The sequence below is a fragment of the Culex pipiens genome, chromosome 3 (genome assembly GCF_016801865.2).
Source record: "Culex pipiens pallens isolate TS chromosome 3, TS_CPP_V2, whole genome shotgun sequence".
In the NCBI taxonomy this organism is placed as follows: domain Eukaryota; kingdom Metazoa; phylum Arthropoda; class Insecta; order Diptera; family Culicidae; genus Culex; species Culex pipiens.
This window is the reverse complement of record NC_068939.1, coordinates 25,915,971-25,943,351: the sequence shown is the minus strand read 5'-3', so window position 1 is coordinate 25,943,351 and position 27,381 is coordinate 25,915,971. Positions and strand designations below refer to the sequence as shown.

Sequence of the window (27,381 nt, the reverse complement as noted above, 5' to 3'; positions counted from 1 at the left end):
TGGTGGAAGTGAGTTTGGGTGAAATGTTTAATGTTTTATGTTTAATGTTTAATGTTTAATGTTTAATGTTTAATGTTTAATGTTTAATGTTTAATGTTTAATGTTTAATGTTTAATGTTTAATGTTTAATGTTTAATGTTTAATGTTTAATGTTTAATGTTTAATGTTTAATGTTTAATGTTTAATGTTTAAAGTTTAATGTTTAATGTTTAATGTTTAATGTTTAATGTTTAATGTTTAATGTTTAATGTTTAATGTTTAATGTTTAATGTTTAATGTTTAATGTTTGATGTTTAATGTTTAATGTTTAATGTTTAATGTTTAATGTTTAATGTTTAATGTTTAATGTTTAATGTTTAATGTTTAATGTTTAATGTTTAATGTTTAATGTTTAATGTTTAATGTTTAATGTTTAATGTTTAATGTTTAATGTTTAATGTTTAATGTTTAATGTTTAATGTTTAATGTTTAATGTTTAATGTTTAATGTTTAATGTTTAATGTTTAATGTTTAATGTTTAATGTTTAATGTTTAATGTTTAATGTTTAATGTTTAATGTTTAATGTTTAATGTTTAATGTTTAATGTTTAATGTTTAATGTTTAATGTTTAATGTTTAATGTTTAATGTTTAATGTTTAATGTTTAATGTTTAATGTTTAATGTTTAATGTTTAATGTTTAATGTTTAATGTTTAATGTTAATAAAACATAAAACATAAAACATAAAACATAAAACATAAAACATAAAACATAAAACATAAAACATAAAACATAAAACATAAAACATAAAACATAAAACATAAAACATAAAACATAAAACATAAAACATAAAACATAAAACATAAAACATAAAACATAAAACATAAAACATAAAACATAAAACATAAAACATAAAACATAAAACATAAAACATAAAACATAAAACATAAAACATAAAACATAAAACATAAAACATAAAACATAAAACATAAAACATAAAACATAAAACATAAAACATAAAACATAAAACATAAAACATAAAACATAAAACATAAAACATAAAACATAAAACATAAAACATAAAACATAAAACATAAAACATAAAACATAAAACATAAAACATAAAACATAAAACATAAAACATAAAACATTAAACATTAAACATAAAACATAAAACATAAAACATAAAACATAAAACATAAAACATAAAACATAAAACATAAAACATAAAACATAAAACATAAAACATAAAACATAAAACATAAAACATAAAACATAAAACATAAAACATAAAACATTAAACATAAAACATAAAACATAAAACATAAAACATAAAACATAAAACATAAAACATAAAACATAAAACATAAAACATAAAACATAAAACATAAAACATAAAACATAAAACATAAAACATAAAACATAAAACATAAAACATAAAACATAAAACATAAAACATAAAACATAAAACATAAAACATAAAACATAAAACATAAAACATAAAACATAAAACATAAAACATAAAACATAAAAAGTTTTTAGTTTTTAGTTTTTAGTTTTTAGTTTTTAGTTTTTAGTTTTTAGTTTTTAGTTTTTAGTTTTTAGTTTTTAGTTTTTAGTTTTTAGTTTTTAGTTTTTAGTTTTTAGTTTTTAGTTTTTAGTTTTTAGTTTTTAGTTTTTAGTTTTTAGTTTTTAGTTTTTAGTTTTTAGTTTTTAGTTTTTAGTTTTTAGTTTTTAGTTTTTAGTTTTTTAGTTTTTAGTTTTTAGTTTTTAGTTTTTAGTTTTTAGTTTTTAGTTTTTAGTTTTTAGTTTTTAGTTTTTAGTTTTTAGTTTTTAGTTTTTAGTTTTTAGTTTTTAGTTTTTAGTTTTTAGTTTTTAGTTTTTAGTTTTTAGTTTTTAGTTTTTAGTTTTTAGTTTTTAGTTTTTAGTTTTTAGTTTTTAGTTTTTAGTTTTTAGTTTTTAGTTTTTAGTTTTTAGTTTTTAGTTTTTAGTTTTTAGTTTTTAGTTTTTAGTTTTTAGTTTTTAGTTTTTAGTTTTTAGTTTTTAGTTTTTAGTTTTTAGTTTTTAGTTTTTAGTTTTTAGTTTTTTAGTTTTTAGTTTTTAGTTTTTAGTTTTAGTTTTTAGTTTTTAGTTTTTAGTTTTTAGTTTTTAGTTTTTAGTTTTTAGTTTTTAGTTTTTAGTTTTTAGTTTTTAGTTTTTAGTTTTTAGTTTTTAGTTTTTAGTTTTAGTTTTTAGTTTTTAGTTTTTAGTTTTAGTTTTTAGTTTTTAGTTTTTAGTTTTTAGTTTTTAGTTTTTAGTTTTTAGTTTTTAGTTTTTAGTTTTTAGTTTTTAGTTTTTAGTTTTTAGTTTTTAGTTTTTAGTTTTTAGTTTTTAGTTTTTAGTTTTAAGTTTTTAGTTTTTAGTTTTTAGTTTTTAGTTTTTAGTTTTTAGTTTTTAGTTTTTAGTTTTTAGTTTTTAGTTTTTAGTTTTTAGTTTTAGTTTTTAGTTTTTAGTTTTTAGTTTTTAGTTTTTAGTTTTTAGTTTTTAGTTTTTAGTTTTTAGTTTTTAGTTTTTAGTTTTTAGTTTTTAGTTTTTAGTTTTTAGTTTTTAGTTTTTTAGTTTTTAGTTTTTAGTTTTTAGTTTTTAGTTTTTAGTTTTTAGTTTTTAGTTTTTAGTTTTTAGTTTTTAGTTTTTAGTTTTTAATTTTTATTATTTAGTTTTTAGTTTTTAGTTTTTAGTTTTTAGTTTTTTAGTTTTTAGTTTTTTAGTTTTTAGTTTTTAGTTTTTAGTTTTTAGTTTTTAGTTTTTAGTTTTTAGTTTTTAGTTTTTAGTTTTTAGTTTTTAGTTTTTAGTTTTTAGTTTTTAGTTTTTAGTTTTTAGTTTTTAGTTTTTAGTTTTTTAGTTTTTAGTTTTTAGTTTTTAGTTTTTAGTTTTTAGTTTTTAGTTTTTAGTTTTTAGTTTTTAGTTTTTAGTTTTTAGTTTTTAGTTTTTAGTTTTTAGTTTTTAGTTTTTAGTTTTTAGTTTTTAGTTTTTAGTTTTTAGTTTTTAGTTTTTAGTTTTTAGTTTTTAGTTTTTAGTTTTTAGTTTTTAGTTTTTAGTTTTTAGTTTTTAGTTTTTAGTTTTTAGTTTTTAGTTTTTAGTTTTTAGTTTTTAGTTTTTAGTTTTTAGTTTTTAGTTTTTAGTTTTTAGTTTTTAGTTTTTAGTTTTTAGTTTTTAGTTTTTAGTTTTTAGTTTTTAGTTTTTAGTTTTTAGTTTTTAGTTTTTAGTTTTTAGTTTTTAGTTTTTAGTTTTTAGTTTTTAGTTTTTAGTTTTTAGTTTTTAGTTTTTAGTTTTTAGTTTTTAGTTTTTAGTTTTTAGTTTTTAGTTTTTAGTTTTTAGTTTTTAGTTTTTAGTTTTTAGTTTTTAGTTTTTAGTTTTTAGTTTTTAGTTTTTAGTTTTTAGTTTTTAGTTTTTAGTTTTTAGTTTTTAGTTTTTAGTTTTTAGTTTTTAGTTTTTATTTTTTAGTTTTTAGTTTTTAGTTTTTAGTTTTTAGTTTTTAGTTTTTAGTTTTTAGTTTTTAGTTTTTAGTTTTTAGTTTTTAGTTTTTAGTTTTTAGTTTTTAGTTTTTAGTTTTAGTTTTTAGTTTTTAGTTTTTAGTTTTTAGTTTTTAGTTTTTAGTTTTTAGTTTTTAGTTTTTAGTTTTTAGTTTTTAGTTTTTAGTTTTTAGTTTTTAGTTTTTAGTTTTTAGTTTTTAGTTTTTAGTTTTTATTTTTTTTTACAACTTTTGATAAAACCCACTCCTCTGAACAGTCACAAACCACCAATTTATGGTAAACAACAGCATTCTTCCCACACCGGCTGAATCCTCACTTCCACGGTCTGGAAGACCCACTCACTTCAAATGAAAACAGGAAACGCTTCCAGGAAGCCATCATCTCTCTGCGAGCTTCCAATACAAAGCATCGATTTGTTGCCCATTTTCCGTGCAAATGGCGAAATTACTCGGCTCTGTTGTCAACCCCTAACGATGCTGCTGTTGCGTTGTTTTCAAGGTGAAGTTTGCCACTTTGTACCTTCGGATGAGGATGAGCTGTCAGTTGGAACGCTCGGTGGATCTAGGACGTTGCACTTCACCTTACTTACTTCGGGATTTATTCATGAATGCGTATTTCCCATTTGCTTGACCAGATCCTGCAAGAATGGTCGATAATGATGACTGGCGTCAGGCCTGATCCACGGGAGAGTAATTCACTTTGAAGTGTGTTTGCTGCGTCTGTTTAAAGTTTTAAAACAAGATTTTACATGATGATTAAACTTGAGATGAGAAAAAACTGTTTCTTTGAATAACATTAAAAAGACGACAACGAAATCATTGCAGCTGACCAACAACGTTGAAGAAACAGCTTGTGATGCCATTTGCAGCTGGATGGTTTGAGTTTTCCCGGGAATATGAAAGCTTCTGCTATCTGCGAGTGTGCGTGCGTACTAACGCGGTGTTGTACTTCGGCCGGTCCGTCGAATTTACTCGCGAATCCGTGGTTATCCGGTTTGCCGCGACGTGAAGTTCCCGTCAGCAGGTGTTGGAACCTGTAGTGAAGCGGTGCAAAACAAAATCCGCGTCCAGCGATCGCGAAATCGCCAATATTTCGCACGAAAAAATTGGTCGATCTTGCGGTTCAGATCTGGCCAAACAAGTGAACAATAAAGTGCTCCCCGGCAACAAGAAGCTCGTCGTCGTCGTCGTCGTCTTCGTTCCTTCGCATCGCGGTAGTGTTGTGTGATCGTACCGTCGTCGTCACGAACGGTCTGCGTGTGGTGTTGCTTGGAAGTGTGGAAGAGTTTTGGAAGGCGCACAGTGGGTCGGAGTGAAATAGTAGTGCGACAAAAAAAATCGGCAAAAAGTTTTTTATTGTAAAAATTAAAAAGAAAATTAAAGGGAAAGTGAACGCAAGTGACCGCTGCGTACGTGCACCAAAGCCCCTCCCCCCTCCCCCCTCCGCATCCAGTTTTTGGGCGGCTGTACCCCAGGTTAGGGGCGGCCCAAAACAACGTGGGGTTTCGACTCCCTTTCCCCGTGAGCGGCTGTTCCCCAGGTTAGGGGCGGCTCGAAGAAACTGGTGTCTGGCTCCATAGTCGAGGTAAGCGTCTGTTCTCCATGTTAGGGGCGGCTTACAGCGGATAGAGTTCAGACCCCCCCCCCCCCCCTCGAGCGGCTGTTCCCCAGGTTAGGGGCGGCTCGAAACAGCGTCTGTTCCCCAGGTTAGGGGCGGCTGATTAACAGTCCCAGTGCCAGGGTGGGACTCTAAACAGTCCTGGTACGACGGTCCTCCGGCGAGACAGGGGGTTGGTGATGGCTACACGCACCCGCCGTAAAACAGTAGTGCAGAGAGCTCCAGATGCGAGCCGATCCAATCGCCGACCCGATTTTCGGGGATCCAGGGATTGGAAACTCGGGACGTGGAACTGCAGGTCTCTCAACTTCGATGGGAGCGACCGCATTCTTTCCAACGAATTGCGGGTCCGCGGTCTCGAAGTCGTGGCGCTGCAGGAGGTGTGCTGGACGGGGAAGGACCACCGGGAGTACGGTGACTACACTATGTATTGGAGCGGCGGCAATACACACGAGCTGGGGACAGCTTTTATAGTGCTGGGCGAAATGTCGAAGCGCGTGATTGGGTGGTGGCCAGTCAACGACAGAATGTGCCGGTTGAGAATTAAGGGCCGATTCTTCAATCTGAGCATCATCAACGTGCACAGCCCGCACATGGGAAGCGACGCCGATGACAAGGACGCTTTCTACGAGCTTCTTGACCGCGAGTACAGGAAGTGTCCAAAACACGACGTCAAGATTGTCATCGGCGACTTAAACGCTCAAGTCGGCCAGGAGGAGGAGTTTAGACCGGTTATTGGGAGGTTCAGCGCTCACCAGCAGACGAACGAGAACGGCCTACGACTCATCGATTTCGCTACCTCCCGAAACATGGCCATACGTAGTACCTTCTTCCAGCACACCTCCCTATACAAGTACACCTGGAGATCACCAAACGACACGGAGACGCAAATCGACCATGTTCTCATCGATGGTCGGCACTTCTCGAACATAATCGACGTCAGAACCTACCGTGGCGCGGACATCGACTCGGACCACTACCTGGTGGTGGCAAAGCTGCGCCAACGCCTGTCCGAGGTCAACAAGATCCGGTACCGTCGCCCGCAGCGGTATAACCTGGAGCGACTCAAGGACCATGAGGTCGCTACAAAGTACGCGCGGGAACTCGAAGCTGCGTTGCCTGACGAGGGTGAGCTCGACGAAGCCCCTCTGGAGGCCTGCTGGAGCCATATGGAAGCAGCCATCAACGCAGCGGCATCGAGCGCCATCGGGTACGTGGACCGAGTTCGACGGAACGGCTGGTTCGACGAGGAATGTCAGGCGATTTGGGACGAGAAGAAAGCAGCGCGGGACAAGTGGCTGCTGCACAACACCCGTGGGAACAAGGAGTCGTACAAACAGTTGCGAAGACAGCAAACCCATCTCTTCCGGGATAAGAAGCGCCGCTTGGAAGAGTTGGAGTGCCAGGACATGGATCAGCTGTATCGCTCCAACGAAACGCGCAAGTTCTACAAGAAACTCAGTCAATCCCGGACTGGCTTCATGCCGCGAGCCGAAATGTGCCGGGATAAGGACGGGGGAATCTTGACAGACGAGCGTGAGGTGATCGAAAGGTGGAAGCAGCACTTCGACGAGCACCTGAACGGCCCAGAGGCGGAGTACCAGGGCGACGGGGGAAACGACGTCAGCGGTATGGTGGACGACGAGGACGAGCCAGCACCCACGATGAGGGAGGTTAAGGATGCCATCAAGAAGCTGAAGAACAACAAAGCAGCGGGTAAGGATGGTATCGGTGCTGAACTCATCAAGATGGGCCCGGACAAGCTGGCAGCCTGTCTACACCGGCTGATAGTCAAGGTCTGGGACACAGAACAGCTACCGGAGGAGTGGAAAGAGGGAGTAATATGCCCGATCTACAAGAAGGGGGACAAGTTGGAATGTGAGAACTATCGAGCTATCACTATTCTCAACGCGGCCTACAAAGTGCTGTCTCAGATCATTTGCTGTCGTCTGTCGGAGCGAGCAAAGGATTTCGTTGGGACGTACCAAGCCGGTTTTGTGGAGGGGAAATCGACGACGGACCAAATCTTTTTGCTACGCCAAATCCTCCAAAAGTGTCGCGAGTACCAGATCCCGACGCACCACCTATTCATCGATTTCAAAGCCGCGTACGACTCGGTCGATCGCGAAGAGCTATGGAAGATCATGTACGAGAACGGCTTTCCCGGGAAGCTGATCAGACTGGTGAAATCGACGATGGACGGGGCGCGGTGCAGCGTGAAGATTTCGGGAGTGATGTCCGACCCGATCGAATCGCGCAAGGGACTGCGACAAGGCGACGGTATCTCCGGCCTCTGTTTCAACATTGGGCTTGAAGGTGTTATGAGGCGGGCGGGCTTCAACATGCGGGGCACGATTATCAACCGATCCAGCCAGTTCATCTGCTATGCCGACGACATGGACATTGTCGGCAGAACGTTCGAGGAGGTGGCCAGGCGGTACACCGAATTGAAGCGGGAAGCGGATAAGGTTGGATTGAAGGTGAATGTGGCGAAGACGAAGTATCTGCTGGCAGGAGGAACCGAGTCCCTTAGGACTCGCATAGGACCGAGCGTGACGATCGACGGCGACGAGTTCGAGGTTGTGGAGGAGTTTGTGTACCTCGGATCGTTGGTTACGTCGGACAACAACTGCAGCAGAGAAATTCGGAGGCGCATCATCACCGGTAGTCGTGCCTACTACGGACTCCACAAGACCTTACGGTCTGGTCACCTTTCCCGGCGTACAAAGTGTACCATGTACGAAACGCTGATAAGACCCGTCGTCCTCTACGGGCACGAGACGTGGACGATGCTCGAGGAGGACCTGCAAGCGCTTGAAGTTTTCGAGCGACGAGTGCTTAGGACGATCTTTGGCGGCGTGCGTGAGAACACTGTATGGAGGAGAAGGATGAACCACGAGCTGGCGCAACTCTACGGCAAGCCAAGTATTCGGAAGGTCGCCAAGGCTGGCCGAATCCGGTGGGCCGGACACGTCGCAAGAATGCCGGACGCGCTGGATGCGCGCCAACCGAACCAGACTATCAATCCGGTGAAGTTGGTGTTTAATTCGGAGCCGGCTGGAACGCGGCGGAGGGGGGCGCAACGTGCACGGTGGTTGAACCAAGTGGAGGAAGATCTGGAAAGTGTGGGAGTTCCGCAGCGGAATTGGAGAGTAGCAGCCCAGGACCGAGTCCAGTGGCAGCGCATCTGGAGACAGCTCATTACCCGGAGGTTGTACGAGCAGTAAAAGTAAAGTAAGTAAGCTATCTGCTTGATAGCACTGTTTATTTTTTTTAACTATCTGCAGATGGCTTGTTTGTTCATGACAAGCTGAGTGGATTCTGGTGTGAGCAGGATTAATTAAGTCGAGAATGCAAACATTGACCTTTGTAAATTGATGAAACAATGGATTCAAAAAGGATTATTAGGATTAAGGATTAAGTTTTGCAAAGGTTACTCAAAACATGATAAAGGATTATTTTTTTTGTTTCAAATTTCTGTTCTTAATGAAAAAAATTATTGCAGATTTGAAAAGTGTATAATATTTTCCTAAAAAGTTTCAGTTGAGTTGAGTTTTGAGAAATAGCAGTGACTTTGAAACTTTTTTTTATTATCATTTTAAGTAAAATAAGTAGTTTCGTATTTTTCGTTAAAATATAGGCAGAGAACCATTCTTTAAAAAATTTCTTTTGAATTTAATTTTCAAGCTTTTCAAAAGATCCTGTCTCTTTTTGTTGTTGATACAAAAATTTTATCTTGCTTTATTTGTCTCCATTCAAATTAAATTGATAAATTTTGTTGCAATCAGTGAGAAGAATTTTAATCAAATTATTGACCACGCAAATATTTCCATTTCGAGTTCCCCGAGCACTCAACAATCATTCAAAATCTAATCAATTCCATTTCTCCTGCCAAATTTGAAATGCATCCCGACGCCCGAGAGTTCATTTGCATTATAAATTTGTGCGATCCTTCCGGGCAAATTGAGTATGCAACAGTAGCAGGAAACCCAGATAACTTTCACCATGTGTGGAACGCTCAAAGTGTTGCTGCCCCCCTGAATGATGAATCGTTGTTGCACCCGACCAGTCATTATGCCACACCTACATTTCCGACCACATTGGGCACCACATTTTCGGAGAATTGCAGAGTTTCCAAAAAAGGAAGGACGAATGTTGTGATGGTTGGGTGTCATTCCGGTTTAATTAGACATTTATGACAACATTGTGTCTCTACTCGGAAAATGTTGAGGCTGGCAGGAGCAGCACGACGGGGGATGTATTATTTATGGTTTTGTCAAATTTACAAACTAAATTTGCGAAACTAATTATTTTGGGCACTGTCATCGCTATCAACTCCAGCATTTTAGAATTCACGCTCCGGATTCAGGAGAAGAGCTTCATGCAGCACGCAAATTTATTTTTAAAATTATCCTCACAGGATGACCGAAAAGTTCGAGGGCAGTAATCAGTTTGACCTTATGAAATTCGCATAAATTCTCCTCTCATCACAAATGGGAAAGTGGCTCCCGAAACGTGAGATGATCCTTCCTTCCAAAAAAACGGATTCCCCCATTTTTTCCACCCAAGTAATTTTCCAACATTTGCCCATTCTTCTTCCACGGTGCCCAAATTGCCTGCAAAAACGGACTAAACGCTGATAATGGTATTACGATGGTCGGGGGGGCAAACACTTTGTCTCATAAATTTTGACACTTCATTCGGGAGGGTGCCCTTTTCGTCCCGAACGTGGACGCGAAAACGCCTTAAGGGATGCCCAAGGTCACCAGGTAACGAAAGGTAGGATTCACCTCACTCAAAATGACGGTGCCATTCATTGCCGGAGAACATCGAGCGGTGAGCGATTTGCAATGTAAAACAGAAATAAAAATCTATACAGTGAAATTGAAAAATAAAAAAGAAGGAATTCGAACCAAACAAAAAAAAAAGGAAAAACCAAAAACACCCAAAAGTACGGAAAATATAAAACATAAAACACTGATAAACAGAAACACAAAAAACAGCAAAAACAGAAAATAAAACAAAACAAAAAAAAACAGAAAACGCCAAAAAGAAACAGAGAACACAAACATGATAGAAAACAAACAGAAAACATAAAAAAGCACAAAAAACTTAACAGACACAAGCAGAAAATCAGAATGCAGAAACCAGATAAGCAGAAAAGCAGAAAGGCAGAAAACAGAAAAACAGAAAAGTAGAAAAACAAAAAAAAAACAAAAAAAAAGAGAAAAACAAAAAAGAAAAAAAAGCAAAAAAGCAAAAACAAAAAAGCAAAAAAGCAAAAAAGCGGAAAAGCAGAAAAGCAAAAAAGCAAAAAAGCAAAAAAGCAAAAAAGCAAAAAAGCAAAAAAGCAAAAAAGCAAAAAAGCAAAAAAGCAAAAAAGCAAAAAAGCAAAAAAGCAAAAAAGCAAAAAAGCAAAAAAGCAAAAAAGCAAAAAAGCAAAAAAGCAAAAAAGCAAAAAAGCAAAAAAGCAAAAAAGCAAAAAAGCAAAAAAGCAAAAAAGCAAAAAAGCAAAAAAGCAAAAAAGCAAAAAAGCAAAAAAGCAAAAAAGCAAAAAAGCAAAAAAGCAAAAAAGCAAAAAAGCAAAAAGCAAAAAAGCAAAAAAGCAAAAAAGCAAAAAAGCAAAAAAGCAAAAAAGCAAAAAAGCAAAAAAGCAAAAAAGCAAAAAAGCAAAAAAGCAAAAAAGCAAAAAAGCAAAAAAGCAAAAAAGCAAAAAAGGCAAAAAAGCAAAAAAGCAAAAAAGCAAAAAAGCAAAAAAGCAAAAAAGCAAAAAAAGCAAAAAAGCAAAAAAGCAAAAAAGCAAAAAAGCAAAAAAGCAAAAAAGCAAAAAAGCAAAAAAGCAAAAAAGCAAAAAAGCAAAAAAGCAAAAAAGCAAAAAAGCAAAAAAGCAAAAAAGCTAAAAGCAAAAAAGCAAAAAAGCAAAAAAGCAAAAAAGCAAAAAAGCAAAAAAGCAAAAAAGCAAAAAAGCAAAAAAGCAAAAAAGCAAAAAAGCAAAAAAGCAAAAAAGCAAAAAAGCAAAAAAGCAAAAAAGCAAAAAAGCAAAAAAGCAAAAAAGCAAAAAAGCAAAAAATTAAAAAAGCAAAAAAGCAAAAAAGCAAAAAAGCAAAAAAGCAAAAAAGCAAAAAAGCAAAAAATCAAAAAAGCAAAAAAGCAAAAATGTGAAAGATCAAGAACAAAAAAGCAAAAAAGCAAAACAGCAAAAATGTGAAAGATCAAAAACAAAAAAGCTAATTTTCTTTTTCTGTGAAGCAAAAAAGCCAAAAAACATAAAAACATAAAAACATAAAAACATAAAAACATAAAAACATAAAAACATAAAAACATAAAAACATAAAAACATAAAAACATAAAAACATAAAAACATAAAAACATAAAAACATAAAAACATAAAAACATAAAAACATAAAAACATAAAAACATAAAAACATAAAAACATAAAAACATAAAAACATAAAAACATAAAAACATAAAAACATAAAAACATAAAAACATAAAAACATAAAAACATAAAAACATAAAAACATAAAAACATAAAAACATAAAAACATAAAAACATAAAAACATAAAAAACATAAAAACATAAAAACATAAAAACATAAAAACATAAAAACATAAAAACATAAAAACATAAAAACATAAAAACATAAAAACATAAAAACATAAAAACATAAAAACATAAAAACATAAAAAACATAAAAACATAAAAACATAAAAACATAAAAACATAAAAACATAAAAACATAAAAACATAAAAACATAAAAACATAAAAACATAAAAACATAAAAACATAAAAACATAAAAACATAAAAACATAAAAACATAAAAACATAAAAACATAAAAACATAAAAACATAAAAACATAAAAACATAAAAACATAAAAACATAAAAACATAAAAACATAAAAACATAAAAACATAAAAACATAAAAACATAAAAACATAAAAACATAAAAACATAAAAACATAAAAACATAAAAACATAAAAACATAAAAACATTAAAAACATAAAAACATAAAAACATAAAAACATAAAAAAACATAAAAACATAAAAACATAATAACATAAAAACATAAAAACATAAAAACATCAAAACATTAAAAACATAAAAACATAAAAACATAAAAACATTAAAACAGAATTGTAGAATAAACACAAAAAATTACAGAAAAAATACAGAAAAGCAAAAAAGTACAAAAATAAACAAAAATGGCAGATAAGCAGAAAGACAAAAAGTAGAACAGCATAAATGTAGAAAACAGAAAAACAAAAAGAAAACAGAAAAGTAGAGCAGAAGAAAAGCAGGAAAACAGACAAACAGAAAAGCATAAAATTAGAAAGAAAATCAGAAAACTTAAAACAGAAAGAAAAGCAAAAAAACAGAATAGCAGAAAAGCAAAGTTGCAGAAAAGCAGAAAATAAACAAATAAGGCTGATAAACAAATAAGCAGAAAGCAAAAAGGTAAAAAATCAGAATAGCAGATATGTGGCAAACAAAAACAAAACAAGCAGAAAAACAGAAACTTAGAAACGTAGAAAACAGAAAGCAAACAGAAAAGTAGAGAAGTAGAGAAGAAGAAATGCAGGAAAACAGATAAAATATAAAACAGAATTCAAATGCTGGAAACTATTTAATCCAACAAAACAAGTCTACATCAACCAAGTGCCAATGGCAACAACACAAACATCGTGTATCGAAAGGTTCAGCTTCAACTTGCTGTCTGGCAGTTGTCTGGAGTAAACAATTCATCGAAACTGTGTCGTTCGAAGGAAAACAGCAAAAAAAATGTTTACTGGCCCCTACAGAAAATCGAGTCCTTGGCAAATAAAAAAAAGTATGTCACTGGCAAGGCTACGGAGCAGATCGATAATTGAAAGGAGAAAATTCAAGCAAATTTCTCAATTTTCCAACTTTCACTCCCAAATTTCTTCACCGCGATTCCGACGAATCCAATTCCACAGACGGGGTTACCTGTTTTGCATTTTGCGAAATGGCCCTTCCAGCGCTGTACCCTTCAGGACGATGCTCCGCTTTGTTTCACATTGTTGTGACCAAAAAACGACGGGAAAAGGGCTCACCGCACCATGTAAAAACCGGGGAGGGAAGCTTTTCCCGGGAAAACCACGTAAGAAAGACAAATGCTGATTGAATCGTTTTTCTCTGCCTCAAGTACTATCTACTTTGGACAGAGTGTGATTCGGAGTTACTGTTCTTTTTGGGGAAGGGTTGAGTGATTGACATGAGTATGACTTGACTATGACTTGACAATGACGTGTAGGTGGATCAATCTCCATCCTCTCAGTACTTTACTCTCACCTCTGGACTCCGTGCGACACGTGCAAAAACTGACGCCCGGAGATCTTTCATCTTTTGGTCGGGTTTGAAAGAATGGAGAGGGCTTGTGGTTACTTTCTTGTTTTACCGGGTGAGTGCCAACGTAATTTGGTTTTGTGCTGTGGCTTCCATTTGTGGGCACGCCAGGTCAGGTGTCAACCGTACTCAAAGGGTGTGTGTGTGGGTTTGCGGTAGGGTTGAGATACTTTGTGTGATAAATTGTTTGCTTTTTTTTGCTAGCTGCTGGCTTGAGTGATTTATTTGTGCAGATTTAGCGAAATATCTAAGCTTAATGTCAGCTCTAATATTAAGAGCTTACGCGCTTCCTAAGAAAATCGATTCTAATCCTAATGGGGAAAGCCTTCCAAATTAAATATTAATAATCGGCTTAGCAAACACATGCTGCGAAATATCCAGAAAAAAATCAGCTTCCAGCAAATCGATGCCTATTATCGTTTTCTCAGCATGAGAAAGGAAGCAAACAAAAAAAGAACTTTTCGAAAAACGTTCGAAAACACTTCATTATGGTAAAAGTAAGAGGTTTCTTATTTATCTTCATGGTTGATTATGTACCACACGATGAACCAATCTCATCAAATACTCTTCAACAAGCAAAAAGGCACCAGAGTAATTTTTTTTAAACATAGATGATTTGGTAAAAAAAACATCTAGTTTCAATTTTATTCTTTTATGGAATTAAATTTTTTTACAAAGACAAAAATTTTAAATCGATATTTTATCATCTTATACCAAGGCTGCTCAGTTTTTGAATGGCGGGCCTAATTTCAAGCTCAAATGAGCTTACGGGCTGAATGTGAAAAAATGTTTATTTGAAAAATGAAATTACTTTGTTACCACTTAAAAAACTGAGAATACAAATATCAGCAGATTTTTTTTCTGTAATTCCATGTAGTTTATTAACATTTTCGTTATTTAAATATTAGAGGCCAAATACTGACATTTTTTCAACAGTTTTATTCAAAATCAGTTGGTTCAACTTTTTAAAAATGAACAAAATAAAAATATTCGAAATTAATTTTTCACATGAACAACATTGTAGCAAAGATGCAAACATTGGCCAATACAAATATTTTAGTAACAAATTGATATACCACGGACCGGTTAAAGTCGAGGTTGATGACGATCGTAATTTCTTAAATATAATGAAAAGAAAAATAAGGTATTTAATTGAATGCCCTTGTATTCTCCCAAAAAGTTTAATTGATATTATTTAAGAAAGGTGACAAAAACTTTGAAAATAGTGCTATTTCATTTTTAAATAAAGTGCAACCATAATGATTCAGTAATGTAAAAACCTTGCAGAAGGGGTTTTCAGCTGTTATTCCTGTTTTCAATTTCAAAAAAATTTGAATAAATTTTGGTCTGCTTGATTCAGATGTTAGTCAAATAGATTCGTAATCCAAATGCGATGAGTTCGAATCCCATGGTGGAAGGTTTCTAAGTGCAATTAGTTTGGAACTCCTGTATTTTCGCTATTTTTATACTTTCCTACTTTAGTCAAACTTGAACGTTTTATAACTCATTTCCAAAAATGTTTGATGAAATTTACAACTTTACAATTCAATTAGATAGATTTTTCAACGAAATATTTGTGTCGTGTAAACACAAAAACGTGTTCGGCTATTTTCGGCGCTGAAAGTATCAATATGGAAAGAAGAGCAGTGTAATTTTAGACATGTGTATTTAGGCATGATAATTGTAGTTGCCGATCCCGATGATGCTATGAGATGCGGGTTCGATTCCCGCCTTATCCACTGAGCTTCTATCGGATGGTGAAGTAAAACGTCGGTCCCGGTTTCTCCTGTCTCGTCAGAGGCGTTGGAGCAGAAATCCCACGTTAGAGGAAGGCCATGCCCCGGGGGGCGTAGTGCCAATAGTTTCGTTTTTAATTGTAGTTGATGAGAACGGATAGTTTGATATGTTTACAACCCTGAGCGAGGTTAAGGCTCCTGATTAACTTTTTCTTTAATATAAACAAAAAATGAAAAGGTTCACAGAAAACTTAACTTTTTTTTTAAAGATCATTCAACATATGGATCAAAAGGCCATTTTATATAATTTTTCAAAACGGGTCCGCGGGCCACAAAAAATCAACTCGCGGGCCATACTTTAGTCACCCCTTACTTAAACAAATTAACAATAATGTAAAAAAAAAAAATAATCACTCAATTTGTGTTTACTAACTAATTTCAGATTTTGTATGAAACCTACACATTGTGAGAATCAAGTGAATTGATTAATTTTATGAATATTTGTGAAAGTTCAACATCAAATTTTGGTAGTTTTGAAATATATACTATTTTGTAACATCTTGGATCGAGACCGAGAAATCGAGAATTGAAAAAATGAGGCTGATTGGAATACATAGGAAAAAAATAACTTTTCCGATTTATTTTTTCAGCATAATTCTTGACATTCTCGAATGACAAAACAACCTACCTTTTTTACGAAAAAGGGGCATAAAGAAATACTTTCGAAAAAAGGCCGAAATATTCTGCTTTGAGATTGCCGATTCGGTTTTGTATTCATTCATTTTTGATGAATCATGAATTTTTAATAAACCAAATTTCCATGAAAAAAACTCTTCTCCGTGGCTACAAAAACGCCTTGTATGGTTAACTGAAACGTATTGATCATTTACCTAAAAAAAAATGAAAAATTTAAATCAACGGTTTCTGGTCAAGCTGTTTTTTCGGCATTCGTTTTATTGATCAAATTGATTCTAACAAAACAAGTATGAAATTCGATTTTCACTCAACTAATTTTGGCACCACCATGAAGTTTCTCAATTTTCGCAATTTTTTTTAATGTATGGCAAAAGCTCGAAAAATATAATGATTGTTGGAGACTTTTTGGCATGGAGATTCTATTTAAATATACAGATCGATCAAATTTTATTAATATATGCCGCTATGTTTTTGAAGTCAGATTTTTCTTAGGATCTATTGTGACCTAAAAGATAGATTGAAAAATGGTTGAAAACTTGCAACAATATTTAAGAAGCAAGTTTTGTTTTCATTTTTCGAAGCTATTTAAATTTGAAAGAATTTAAAAGTCTTCAAAATATTCAAACGATTTTTATAAATAAAATTGAAACTTACAAAATAGTTTAGAAGTTGAACTTTTTTTATTTTTGAAGAACTGCTCCTTTTTGTTCAATGTAAAATTGTTTTATTAAAAAAAAACTTAAAAAATATAACAGAAGTCGACCCTTTTTTTAAAAGACATGCTCAGGTTTAAAAGAATGAAAAAACTCACAAAAATATTAAGAAAGGCTGTTTTGAAAAATAAAATACAAACTTTAAACATATTTTAAAAGTCGAAATTTTTTTTGAAAAAAAGTGTCTTTTTTTCAAAGAATAGAAAAACTCACAAAAATAAATATTTTAGAACCCGGGCAGACGGTAATAACAAAATTCATGCCATTTCAATAACAAATATTGTTAAAATAACAAAAATTGTTATGAAATCTTCTTGAAAAATCCATTTTAGCATAAGGGTTTAATACCCGTTTATGCTATCATAACGAAATTTGTTATTGGTCTGATATTGGTTGACAGCCAAAACAACTTTGGAATAACATTTTTTGTTATGGAAGAATACCACCAACTGTTTTTGGGATGGATCAGTTGTTAAAATAACAAAAAATAATAACAAAGATTTGTTCGAAGAATAACTAAAAATGTTATTAGTCTGTTATTACAATAACAATCCAATAACAAAAAAAATCATAACGACGAATAACAAATTTTGTTATAAATCACATAAAATGTTATTGGCCTAGTACTTTCAAATCTCAAAAATTGTTATTCCAAAGTTATGACCGTATGCTCGGGAAGTCTAACTTTTTTTTCAAAGCGCTGTTCATGTTTGAAAGAATGGGAATCTTTTCAAAAAATGGTTTGAAAATTATTCCGTTTAAAAAAAAATCATTACTAAAAGGATGGATAATCCAAGGATAAACTCACAGAAAAAAAATCAGATTTGTTTTTGGGTAATTCTCTACCAACTCACACGAAATCGGGAAAAGTTGTCCCGACCCCTCTTCAATTTGCGTGAAACTTTGTCCTAAGAGGTAACTTTTGTCCCTGATCACGAATCTGAGGTCCGTTTTTTGATATCTCGTGACGGAGGGGCGGTACGACCCCTTCCATTTTTGAACATGCGAAAAAGAGGTGTTTTTCAATAATTTGCAGCCTGAAACGGCGATGAGATAGAAATTTGGTGTCAAAGGGACTTTTATGTAAAATTAGACGCCTGATTTGATGGCGTACTCAGAATTCCGAATAAACGTATTTTTCATCGAAAAAAACACTAAAAAAGTTTTAAAAATTCTCCCATTTTCCGTTACTCGACTGTAAAAAATTTTGGAACATGTCATTTTATCGGAAATTTAATTTACTTTTTGAATCTACATTGTCCCAGAAGGGTCATTTTTTCATTTAGAACAAAATTTTTCATGTTAAAATTTCGTGTTTTTTCCAACTTTGCAGGGTTATTTTTTAGAGTGTAACAATGTTCTACAAAGTTGTAGAGCAGACAATTACAAAAATTTTGATATATAGACATAAGGGGTTTGCTTATAAACATCACGAGTTATCGCGATTTTAAGAAAAAAAGTTTTGAAAAAGTAACTTTTTGCGTTTCTCTTTGTTTCGTCGTCCATGTCTGTCGCGGGTGACCATGAATGACCATGATCGATGACGACCAACTTTTTCAAAACTTTTTTTCGTAAAATCGCGATAACTCGTGATGTTTATAAGCAAACCCCTTATGTTTTTATATCAAAATTTTTGTAATTGTCTGCTCTACAACTTTGTACAACATTGTTACACTCTAAAAAATAACCCTGCAAAGTTAGAAAAAACACGAAATTTTAAAATGAAAAATTTTGTTCTAAATGAAAAAATGACCCTTCTGGGACAATGTAGATTCGAAAAGTACATTAAATTTCCCATAAAATGACTTGTTCCAAAAAATTTTACAGTCGAGTAACGGAAAATGAGAGAATTTAAAAAAAATTTCAGTGTTTTTTTCGATGAAAAATACGTTTATTCGGAATTCTGAGTACGCCATCAAATCGGGCGTCTAATTTTACATAAAAGTCCCTTAGACACCATCACCGTTTCAGGCTGCAAATTATTGAAAAACACCTCAAAAATGGAAGGGGTCGTACCGCCACTCCGTCACGAGGTATCAAAAAACGGACCTCGGATACGTGATCAGGGACAAAAGTTACCCCTTAGGACAAAGTTTCACGCAATTCGAAGAGGGGTCGGGGCAACTGCTGTGAGTTGGCGGAGAAGTACCCATAGGTTGTTTTGAAAAATAAAATACAAAATTAAAACATATTTTTTGCAATTCCGTCGTGAAACAATTTACTTTTCCTGTCATTCTTGAACGACGAAATAGCGTACTTTTCTGTACCAAAAATAATAGAATCGAATAGCAACACTTTTCAAAATAAATGCAGAAAAGTTCTATTTTTCAGCACTCAAATGGGTGCTGAAAAGTTGAACTTTTTAGCACTTGTTTCGAAAAGTAACACTTTTCAACATTTTTTAAATTTAAACGATTTATTGACAAAATACATGAAAATTTGACTTAAAATTTCACTCAGTTTGTGTTTTTTGGAATTGCAAAAAATGTTGTATGGAACTCATTGCAAAACTTGTTTTTTTTTCAGCACTCTTCGTATTTATCCAACTCGGTGAACCTCGTTGGATAAATGTACGACTCGTGCTGAAAAAATCCTCTTTTTGCACCTTGTTGCATAAACTACTATTAAAAGTCGAATTTTTTTTTTAAAGTGCTTTTTTTAAAGAATAGACAAACTCACAAAAATATTTTGGCATCAAATAATAGGTTATTTTTAAAAATAAAATAAAAACCTTCAAAATATTTCAGAAGTCTAACTTTTTTTCAAAGCGCTGTTCATGTTTGAAAGAATGGGAATCTTTTCAAAAAATGTTTTGAAAATTATTCTGTTTAAAAAAAAATACTAAAAGGATGGATAAACCAAGGATAAACTCACAGAAGAAAAATCAGATTTGTTTTTAAGAAAATATTTCTTTTCAAGAGTTTTTTAAAGGTTTATAATTTTAAATATTTGTTTAATTTTATAACATTTGACCTTTTGTCCTTCAAAAAAAAAATCCATTAAACGTATGATTTTCTCTTTTAATGGATTAATTATTATCGATTTGTGGCCCCAGCCATAATCCTATTTAAAAATGGAGGGTTTTCACAATTTTTACGAAACGTGCGAAATTTTGAAATGGTGCCAAAAATGAAAAAAAGGAGATTGTTTGAAAATTTGGCGCAACTGAACTTTTATGTAAAATGAGACACTCGATTTAATGGCGTACTCAGAGTAAAAAAACTATTTCGGTTATTTTCTTCAAACGAAAAAAAAAATACCAAAATAAATTTAGAACCTCCGCCATTTTTCCTTGCTCGACTTCTTTTATATTGATTTAAATTGATTACACTACTCGACAAAACAAAACTTGTGTCAAGGGATTAACGATATCTCATCCGTTCCTGAGAGAAAAGGCATCCCCGAATCCGATGCAATCGACAGAATTTGATTTTATGTCCACGCGGACTGACGAGAAGTTGGTACATTTTTTAACATAAAAAATCGAACAATTTAAAAAAAAACCATGCGTCTCCTCCAAATTATATGAGCCATCTACAAGAATATGGAAGCGCCTGGTGCATAGCCATTTCCTTTAAGCACAACGGAAACAACCAATACAAATGTATAAAAAAGTTGTCAAGTTCTCGAGGGGTCCACAGCTAGCATTTTTTGTACGATTATAAAAAATAAATATTAAAAGATTAAAATTAATTTATTTAAAAAACATATTTTTTGATTTATTTGTTTACTAAAATTTTATGTATCTCAAAGGTCTAGGGGTAATTCGGGATGTCCATGGGCATCCAAGAACTGCCTGGAGTTAAGATCTACGAGTCTACCGCCGTAGCAAGCAAGAGGTCGTCGGATTTTGACCCCGGATCATGTGCGTATAGCATCAGTGCATATGGTAGACTACTATATGAATGTGTTGGGATGTTCATGGTCATCCAAGGACTCCCTGGAGTTAAGATCTACGAGTCTACCGCCGTAACTAGCAAGAGGTTGTCGGATTTTGACCCCGGATCATGTGCGTATAGCATCAGTGGATATATTAGACTACTGTATGAATGTGTTGGGATGTCCATGGTCATCCGAGGACTCCCTGGTGTTAAGATCTACGAGTCTACCGCCGTAACAAGCAAGAGGTCGTCGGATTTTGACCCCGGATCATGTGCGTATAGCATCAGTGCATATGATAGACTACTATATGAATGTGTTGGGATGTTCATGGTCATCCGAGGACTCCCTGAAGTTAAGATCTACGAGTCTACCGCCGTAGCAAGCAAGAGGTCGTCGGATTTTGACCCCGGATCATGTGCGTATAGCATCAGTGCATATGGTAGACTACTATATGAATGTGTTGGGATGTTCATGGTCATCCGAGGACTCTCTGGAGTTAAGATCTACAAGTCTACCGCCGTAGCAAGCAAGAGGTCGTCGGATTTTGACCCCGGATCATGTGCGTATAGCATCAGTGCATATGGTAGACTACTGTATGAATGTGTTGGGATGTCCATGGTCATCCGAGGACTCCCTGGTGTTAAGATCTACGAGTCTACCGCCGTAACAAGCAAGAGGTCGTCGGATTTTGACCCCGGATCATGTGCGTATAGCATCAGTGCATATGTTAGACTACTATATGAATGTGTTGGAATGTTCATGGTCATCCGAGGACTCTCTGGAGTTAAGATCTACAAGTCTACCGCCGTAGCAAGCAAGAGGTCGTCGGATTTTGACCCCGGATCATGTGCGAATAGCATCAGTGCATATGGTAGACTACTATATGAATGTGTTGGGATGTTCATGGTCATCCAAGGACTCCTTGGAGTTAAGATCTACGAGTCTACCGCCGTAACAAGCAAGAAGTCGTCGGATTTTGACCCCGGATCATGTGCGTATAGCATCAGTGGATATGGTAGACTACTGTATGAATATGTTGGGATGTTCATGGTCATCCGAGGACTACCTGGTGTTAAGATCTACGAGTCTACAGCCGTAACAAGCAAGAGGTCGTCGGATTTTGACCCCGGATCATGTGCGTATAGCATTAGTGCATATGGTAGACTACTATATGAATGTGTTGGGATGTTCATGGTCATCCAAGGACTCCTTGGAGTTAAGATCTACGAGTCTACCGCCGTAACAAGCAAGAAGTCGTCGGATTTTGACCCCGGATCATGTGCGTATAGCATTAGTGCATATGGTAGACTACTATATGAATGTGAATGAATAAAGCACATGATCCAGGGTCAAAATCCGACGACCTCTTGCTTGTTACGGCGGTAGACTCGTAGATCTTAACTCCAGGGAGTCCTTGGATGACCATGAACATCACAACACATTCATACAGTAGTCTACCATATGCACTGATGCTATACACACAAGATCCGGGGTCAAAATCCGACGACCTCTTGCTTGTTACGGCGGTAGACTCATAGATCTTAAAACCGGTGAGTCCTCGGATGACCATTAAGATCTACGAGTCTACCGCCGTAGCAAGCAAGACATTCATATAGTAGTCTACCATATGCACTAATGCTATACGCACATGATCCGGGGTCAAAATCCGACGACCTCTTGCTTGTTACGGCTGTAGACTCGTAGATCTTAACACCAGGTAGTCCTCGGATGACCATGAACATCCCAACATATTCATACAGTAGTCTACCATATCCACTGATGCTATACGCACATGATCCGGGGTCAAAATCCGACGACCTCTTGCTTGTTACGGCGGTAGACTCGTAGATCTTAACTCCAGGGAGTCCTTGGATGACCATGAACATCCCAACACATTCATATAGTAGTCTATCATATGCACTGATGCTATACGCACATGATCCGAGGTCAAAATCCGACGACCTCCTGCTTGTTACGGCGGTAGACTCGTAGATCTTAACACCAGGGAGTCCTCGGATGACCATGAACATCCCAACACATTCATATAGTAGTCTATCATATGCACTGATGCTATACACACAAGATTCGGGGTCAAAATCCGAAGACCTCTTGCTTGTTACGGCGGTAGACTCGTAGATCTTAACTCCAGGGAGTCCTCGGATGACCATGGACATCCCAACACATTCATATAGTAGTCTACCATATGCACTGATGCTATACGCACATGATCCGGGGTCAAAATCCGACGACCTCTTGCTTGTTACGGCGGTAGACTCGTAGATCTTAACTCCAGGGAGTCCTCGGATGACCATGAACATCCCAACACATTCATATAGTAGTCTAACATATGCACTGATGCTATAGGCACATGATCCGGGGTCAAAATCCGACGACCTCTTGCTTGTTACGGCGGTAGACTCGTAGATCTTAACACCAGGGAGTCCTCGGATGACCATGGACTTCCCAACATATTCATACAGTAGTCTAATATATCCACTGATGCTATACGCACATGATCCGGGGTCAAAATCCGACGACCTCTTGCTTGTTACGGCGGTAGATCGTAGATCTTAACTCCAGGGAGTCCTTGGATGACCATGAACATCCCAACACATTCATATAGTAGTCTACCATATGCACTGATGCTATATGCACATGATCCGGGTCAAAATCCGACAACCTCTTGCTTGTTACGGCGGTAGACTCGTACCATCAGTGATGCTATATGCACATGATCCGGGGTCAAAATCCGACAACCTCTTGCTTGTTACGGCGGTAGACTCGTAGATCTTAACTCCAGGGAGTCCTCGGATGACCATGAACATCCCAACACATTCATATAGTAGTCTACCATATGCACTGATGCTATATGCACATGATCCGGGTCAAAATCCGACGACCTCTTGCTTGCTACGGCGGTAGACTCGTAGATCTTAACTCCAGGCAGTCCTTGGATGCCCATGGACATCCCGAAGTACCCCTAGACCTTTGAGATACATAAAATTTTAGTAAACAAGTAAATCAAAAAATATGTTTTTTAAATAAATTAATTTTAAACTTTTAATATTTATTTTTTATAATCGTACAAAAAATGCTAGCTGTGGACCCCTCGAGAACTTGACAACTTTTTTATACATTTGTATTGGTTGTTTCCGTTGTGCTTAAAGGAAATGGCTATGCACCAGGCGCTTCCATATTCTTGTAGATGGCTCATATAATTGGGAGGAGACGCATGGTTTTTTTTAAATTGTTCGATTTTATATGTTAAAAAATGTACCAACTTCTCGTCAGTCCGCGTGGACATAAAATCAAATTCTGTCGATTGCATCGGATTCGGGGATGCCTTTTCTCTCAGGAACGGATGAGATAACGTTAATCCCTTGACACAAGTTTTGTTTTGTCGAGTAGTGTTATTTTAATAACCTGGTCTACAAATTTGTACAACATTATCATACTCTAAAAAATAACGTTGCTACGTTACAGAAAACACGAATGTAAATTTTTGTTCTAAATAAAGAAGACCTATCTGGGAATTGCAGCTTCATAAAGTACATCAAATTTCCTATAAAGTGAAATGTCCCTTGAAAGTTACTGAAGTTTATAAAAAAATTGCAGGTTGTTGGAAACAGTTTTAGGTTTTTAAGCGTGATTTTGGAATTTTGAGTACGCTGAAATATGGTGCCCAACTTTACAAAAAAAAAAAAATAAAAATAAAAACAAAATAAAAATTAAACCTGCTGACTCAAATCTAATTCATTTTACCACTCACATGAGTCAAATTTTCCATCAACTACAACTCAGGACAGGTTCCCCTGACATGTGAGCGTGATTAAATTTGCATTCTGTCGGTGAAAAAAAAGTTATTCACTTTCCCGGACCAAGTTTGATTTTTGTGCTGGCACAATCCTTGCTCTTTTTTCACTTCTTTTTGAAGAGCTTATTGAACTGTACACTGGAGTGACTTCAGCTCGATTTTATCTTTTTGGCGAAAAAAGATCACAAGCATCCTTCCGTCCACGGTACACGGTGTATCACAGTCACACGTGTAACTTTCGGGCGGCTCCTGTTAGCAACAGCAGGTTGAACATGGTTCAATTTTTTAACGCTGCAAGGTGGGAAAAACTTTTCGCTGCACTTTTCCAAATATTAATTCAACGGTGGAACGTGTGACCAACTTGTTTGCAAGGTACGCAAAACTGTTTTAATTTTGGCCTCACGTGCGCTCTGACACTGGGATATTTGAGTTGAATTTAATATTTTAAGTTTTGATATGCTAACATTTGTTTGAAAATACAGTCGACTCTCTGGTTGTCAATATCCAAGGGACCGTCGAGGAAGAGAAGCATCAGTTTACAGAACGATGCAAAATGAAGACTCGATTGAAATTAGTTTTTTCTTTATAACCAGCTTTGGGAGAGAATCATGGCAACGCCCAGCAAACTAAAACAAAGAAATGTCAAACACCCTTCAAAGCTTCGTTTCTCAAAGAAAAATGTCTATGTAAGCCATGAGAAAGTGAAATTATTGACAACCGGAATAGATATTTGAATCAAAAAGAATCCAAGGGACCGTCGAGGAAGAGATCCTTCAAGCAAGAGAAAATATCGAGGAATAAAGACAATCGAAGTATGCAGTTTGAAGGGACTGAAGAATTCATCGATAGATGGAGCAATATTGATATCGAGAAGATCGACAGCCAGAGAGTCGACTGTAAGTCTTTTTTAAACATTGTATGTTGTCGATATTTGAAGAAATGACGTGTTTTCCAGACGGTTAAAAGTTTTATGATGTCGACCATAACACGTTCAAAATGTTACGATTTTTACTATTCTTCAACAATGCATTTTATTGTCCAGCGTCAACATTTTGGCCGGTGATATTTTTGCTTCTTGCCATCGAAAAAAACATCATCTTAACGATACCCGTCGACATTCCAATTTGCAATTTTCTCCAAGTACTTGGCAACAAACAATTCCACTTCGCTATCAGAGAAATTTCATCAAAATGCTTGTCAAAGCGCGCGAGCCACTGGACTGGCCAAGTACACCATTTGAAAAAAATCTAATTGAGAATTACAGGAATTTTCCCACCCCTTTGGGGGTGTGCAAGCTTTCCCCCAAAGTACACAAACAGACACACAGAGCGGGGACATCCTGCCAGGTTTTGTACGAAATGACATAATTTAGCGAGCAGAAAAATCACAAAGACGACCCCCGGAGCAATGACGCTGGAGAGTCCCTTTTGTGGACGGGGCAAACGGTACGACATAAAACAGAGAATAGGAGCGTGTGCACTTTGCAGTGGGAAAATGCGACGACGGTTGAATCCGAGGGGAGCTCTGGCCTTTTCCTTTGGTTGGTTGGACGGTTGCCAAGCTCATCAACTCTGGTGTACAAGTTTCCCGTAGGGACGGAAGGAAGAAGCTACCATCGTTCACCTTTGAACAGAGAAGCACTGGAAGTTGAACGATTGAATAACTCAAAAATTTAAAAAAAACAGCAATTTGACAACTCAACTACCAAAACCAACAACTCTACAACTCTACAATTGTACAACTCTACAACTCTACAATTCTACAACTCTACAACTCTATAACTCTTCAACTTTACAACTCTTCAACTCTACAACTCAACAGCTCAACAATTCAACAGCTCTACAACTCAACAACTCAACAACTCAACAACTCTACAACTCTGCAACTCTACAACTCTACAACTCTACAACTCTACAACTCTTCAACTGTACAACTCAATAGCTCAACAACTCTACAACTCTACAACTGTACACCTCAACTCAAATCAGGGCCATTTTTTTTTTCAAAAAAATTAAAAATTTACATGAAAATAGAAGTTAAATCAATTGAAAACAGTTTGAAATGCATTTTCCTGCGTTTATAATCATATTAAGCATGTCTAGGATCGATTACAAATATTTTGATTTTTTGTAAAATTCCATTGTACAGTTCTGAAAATAAAAATTTTAGACGAAAAAAAATTTCGTCGAAACTTAGAGAAGAGTGGGGCAAAGGAGCGCACGGTGCGAGGCAAAGTGATTTTTGAGTTAATTTTTGTTTGTTTTTTACCACAAAAGAAGATGATTTTATGGTATAGTAACTTGTTTGAACTAAGAAGTATAATTACAAAAAAAAAAACATTTTTAGAAATGAAATCCTTCCTATTTTCGCTTAAGTTAATTTATTTGGTCCTTTGTTGGCAGAAAAACTATTTTTTAGTGATTTGGAATCGACACCATCACAAATTAAATCTTATCCAATGTGTTTGATTTTTTTTTTCATACTAAAATGTATGGAAATTTTAGTGCGCACCTTTGCCCCGCAGGAAATTTTTTTAGGAAAAAATATGTTTCAAAATAAGAAGAAAAGGAATTTTAAAAAAATACAAGGGTTAGCAAGGTAATTGGCTAGGCTAAACAATAAATGGTTTAAAAAATTTCGTGAACCTGAAGTTCTGTAAACCTTATTTTGTAAATTTAAAATATTAGATCAAAATGGCAAAATTGACTTTTCCCAATAACTTGAACAAACTTCATTTTTTGCTTATTATTTTTTTATGTACATGAAGTTGACCCTAAGAAAAGTCGAAACCCCCAATATAAGCTATTTAGGTCGAAATTAAGTATTTAAAAGGCTGGTGTGCACTTTTGCCCCGTACTACTCTAGATATTTTGAAATCTAGCGATTGCACAACGACATTTTTTGAAAATAAGCATAAGCATAAGCAGCATAAGCATAGGTGCCCACCCGCAGTTGCTACTCCGTTATTGACCAGGACCTCCAGAAGTTACATCCACGAGCCGTGGAAGATAAGTGGGTGCTATCTTTCCTCGCTTCGCAACTTCTCAAAGGCCCCTATCATG

General features: G+C 35.1%; 1 protein-coding gene across 1 annotated transcript in view; it reads right to left on the bottom strand.

Moving 5' to 3' along the window:
- Positions 1-4,613: 4,613 nt before the first annotated feature.
- Positions 4,614-27,381, bottom strand: part of LOC120425399 (uncharacterized) — a 54,483-nt gene continuing 31,715 nt past the window's right edge. The window contains exon 3 of the mRNA XM_052709322.1: positions 4,614-4,743. Coding sequence (XP_052565282.1) covers positions 4,614-4,743 — 130 coding nt within the window. The remainder of the gene's footprint in view (positions 4,744-27,381) is intronic.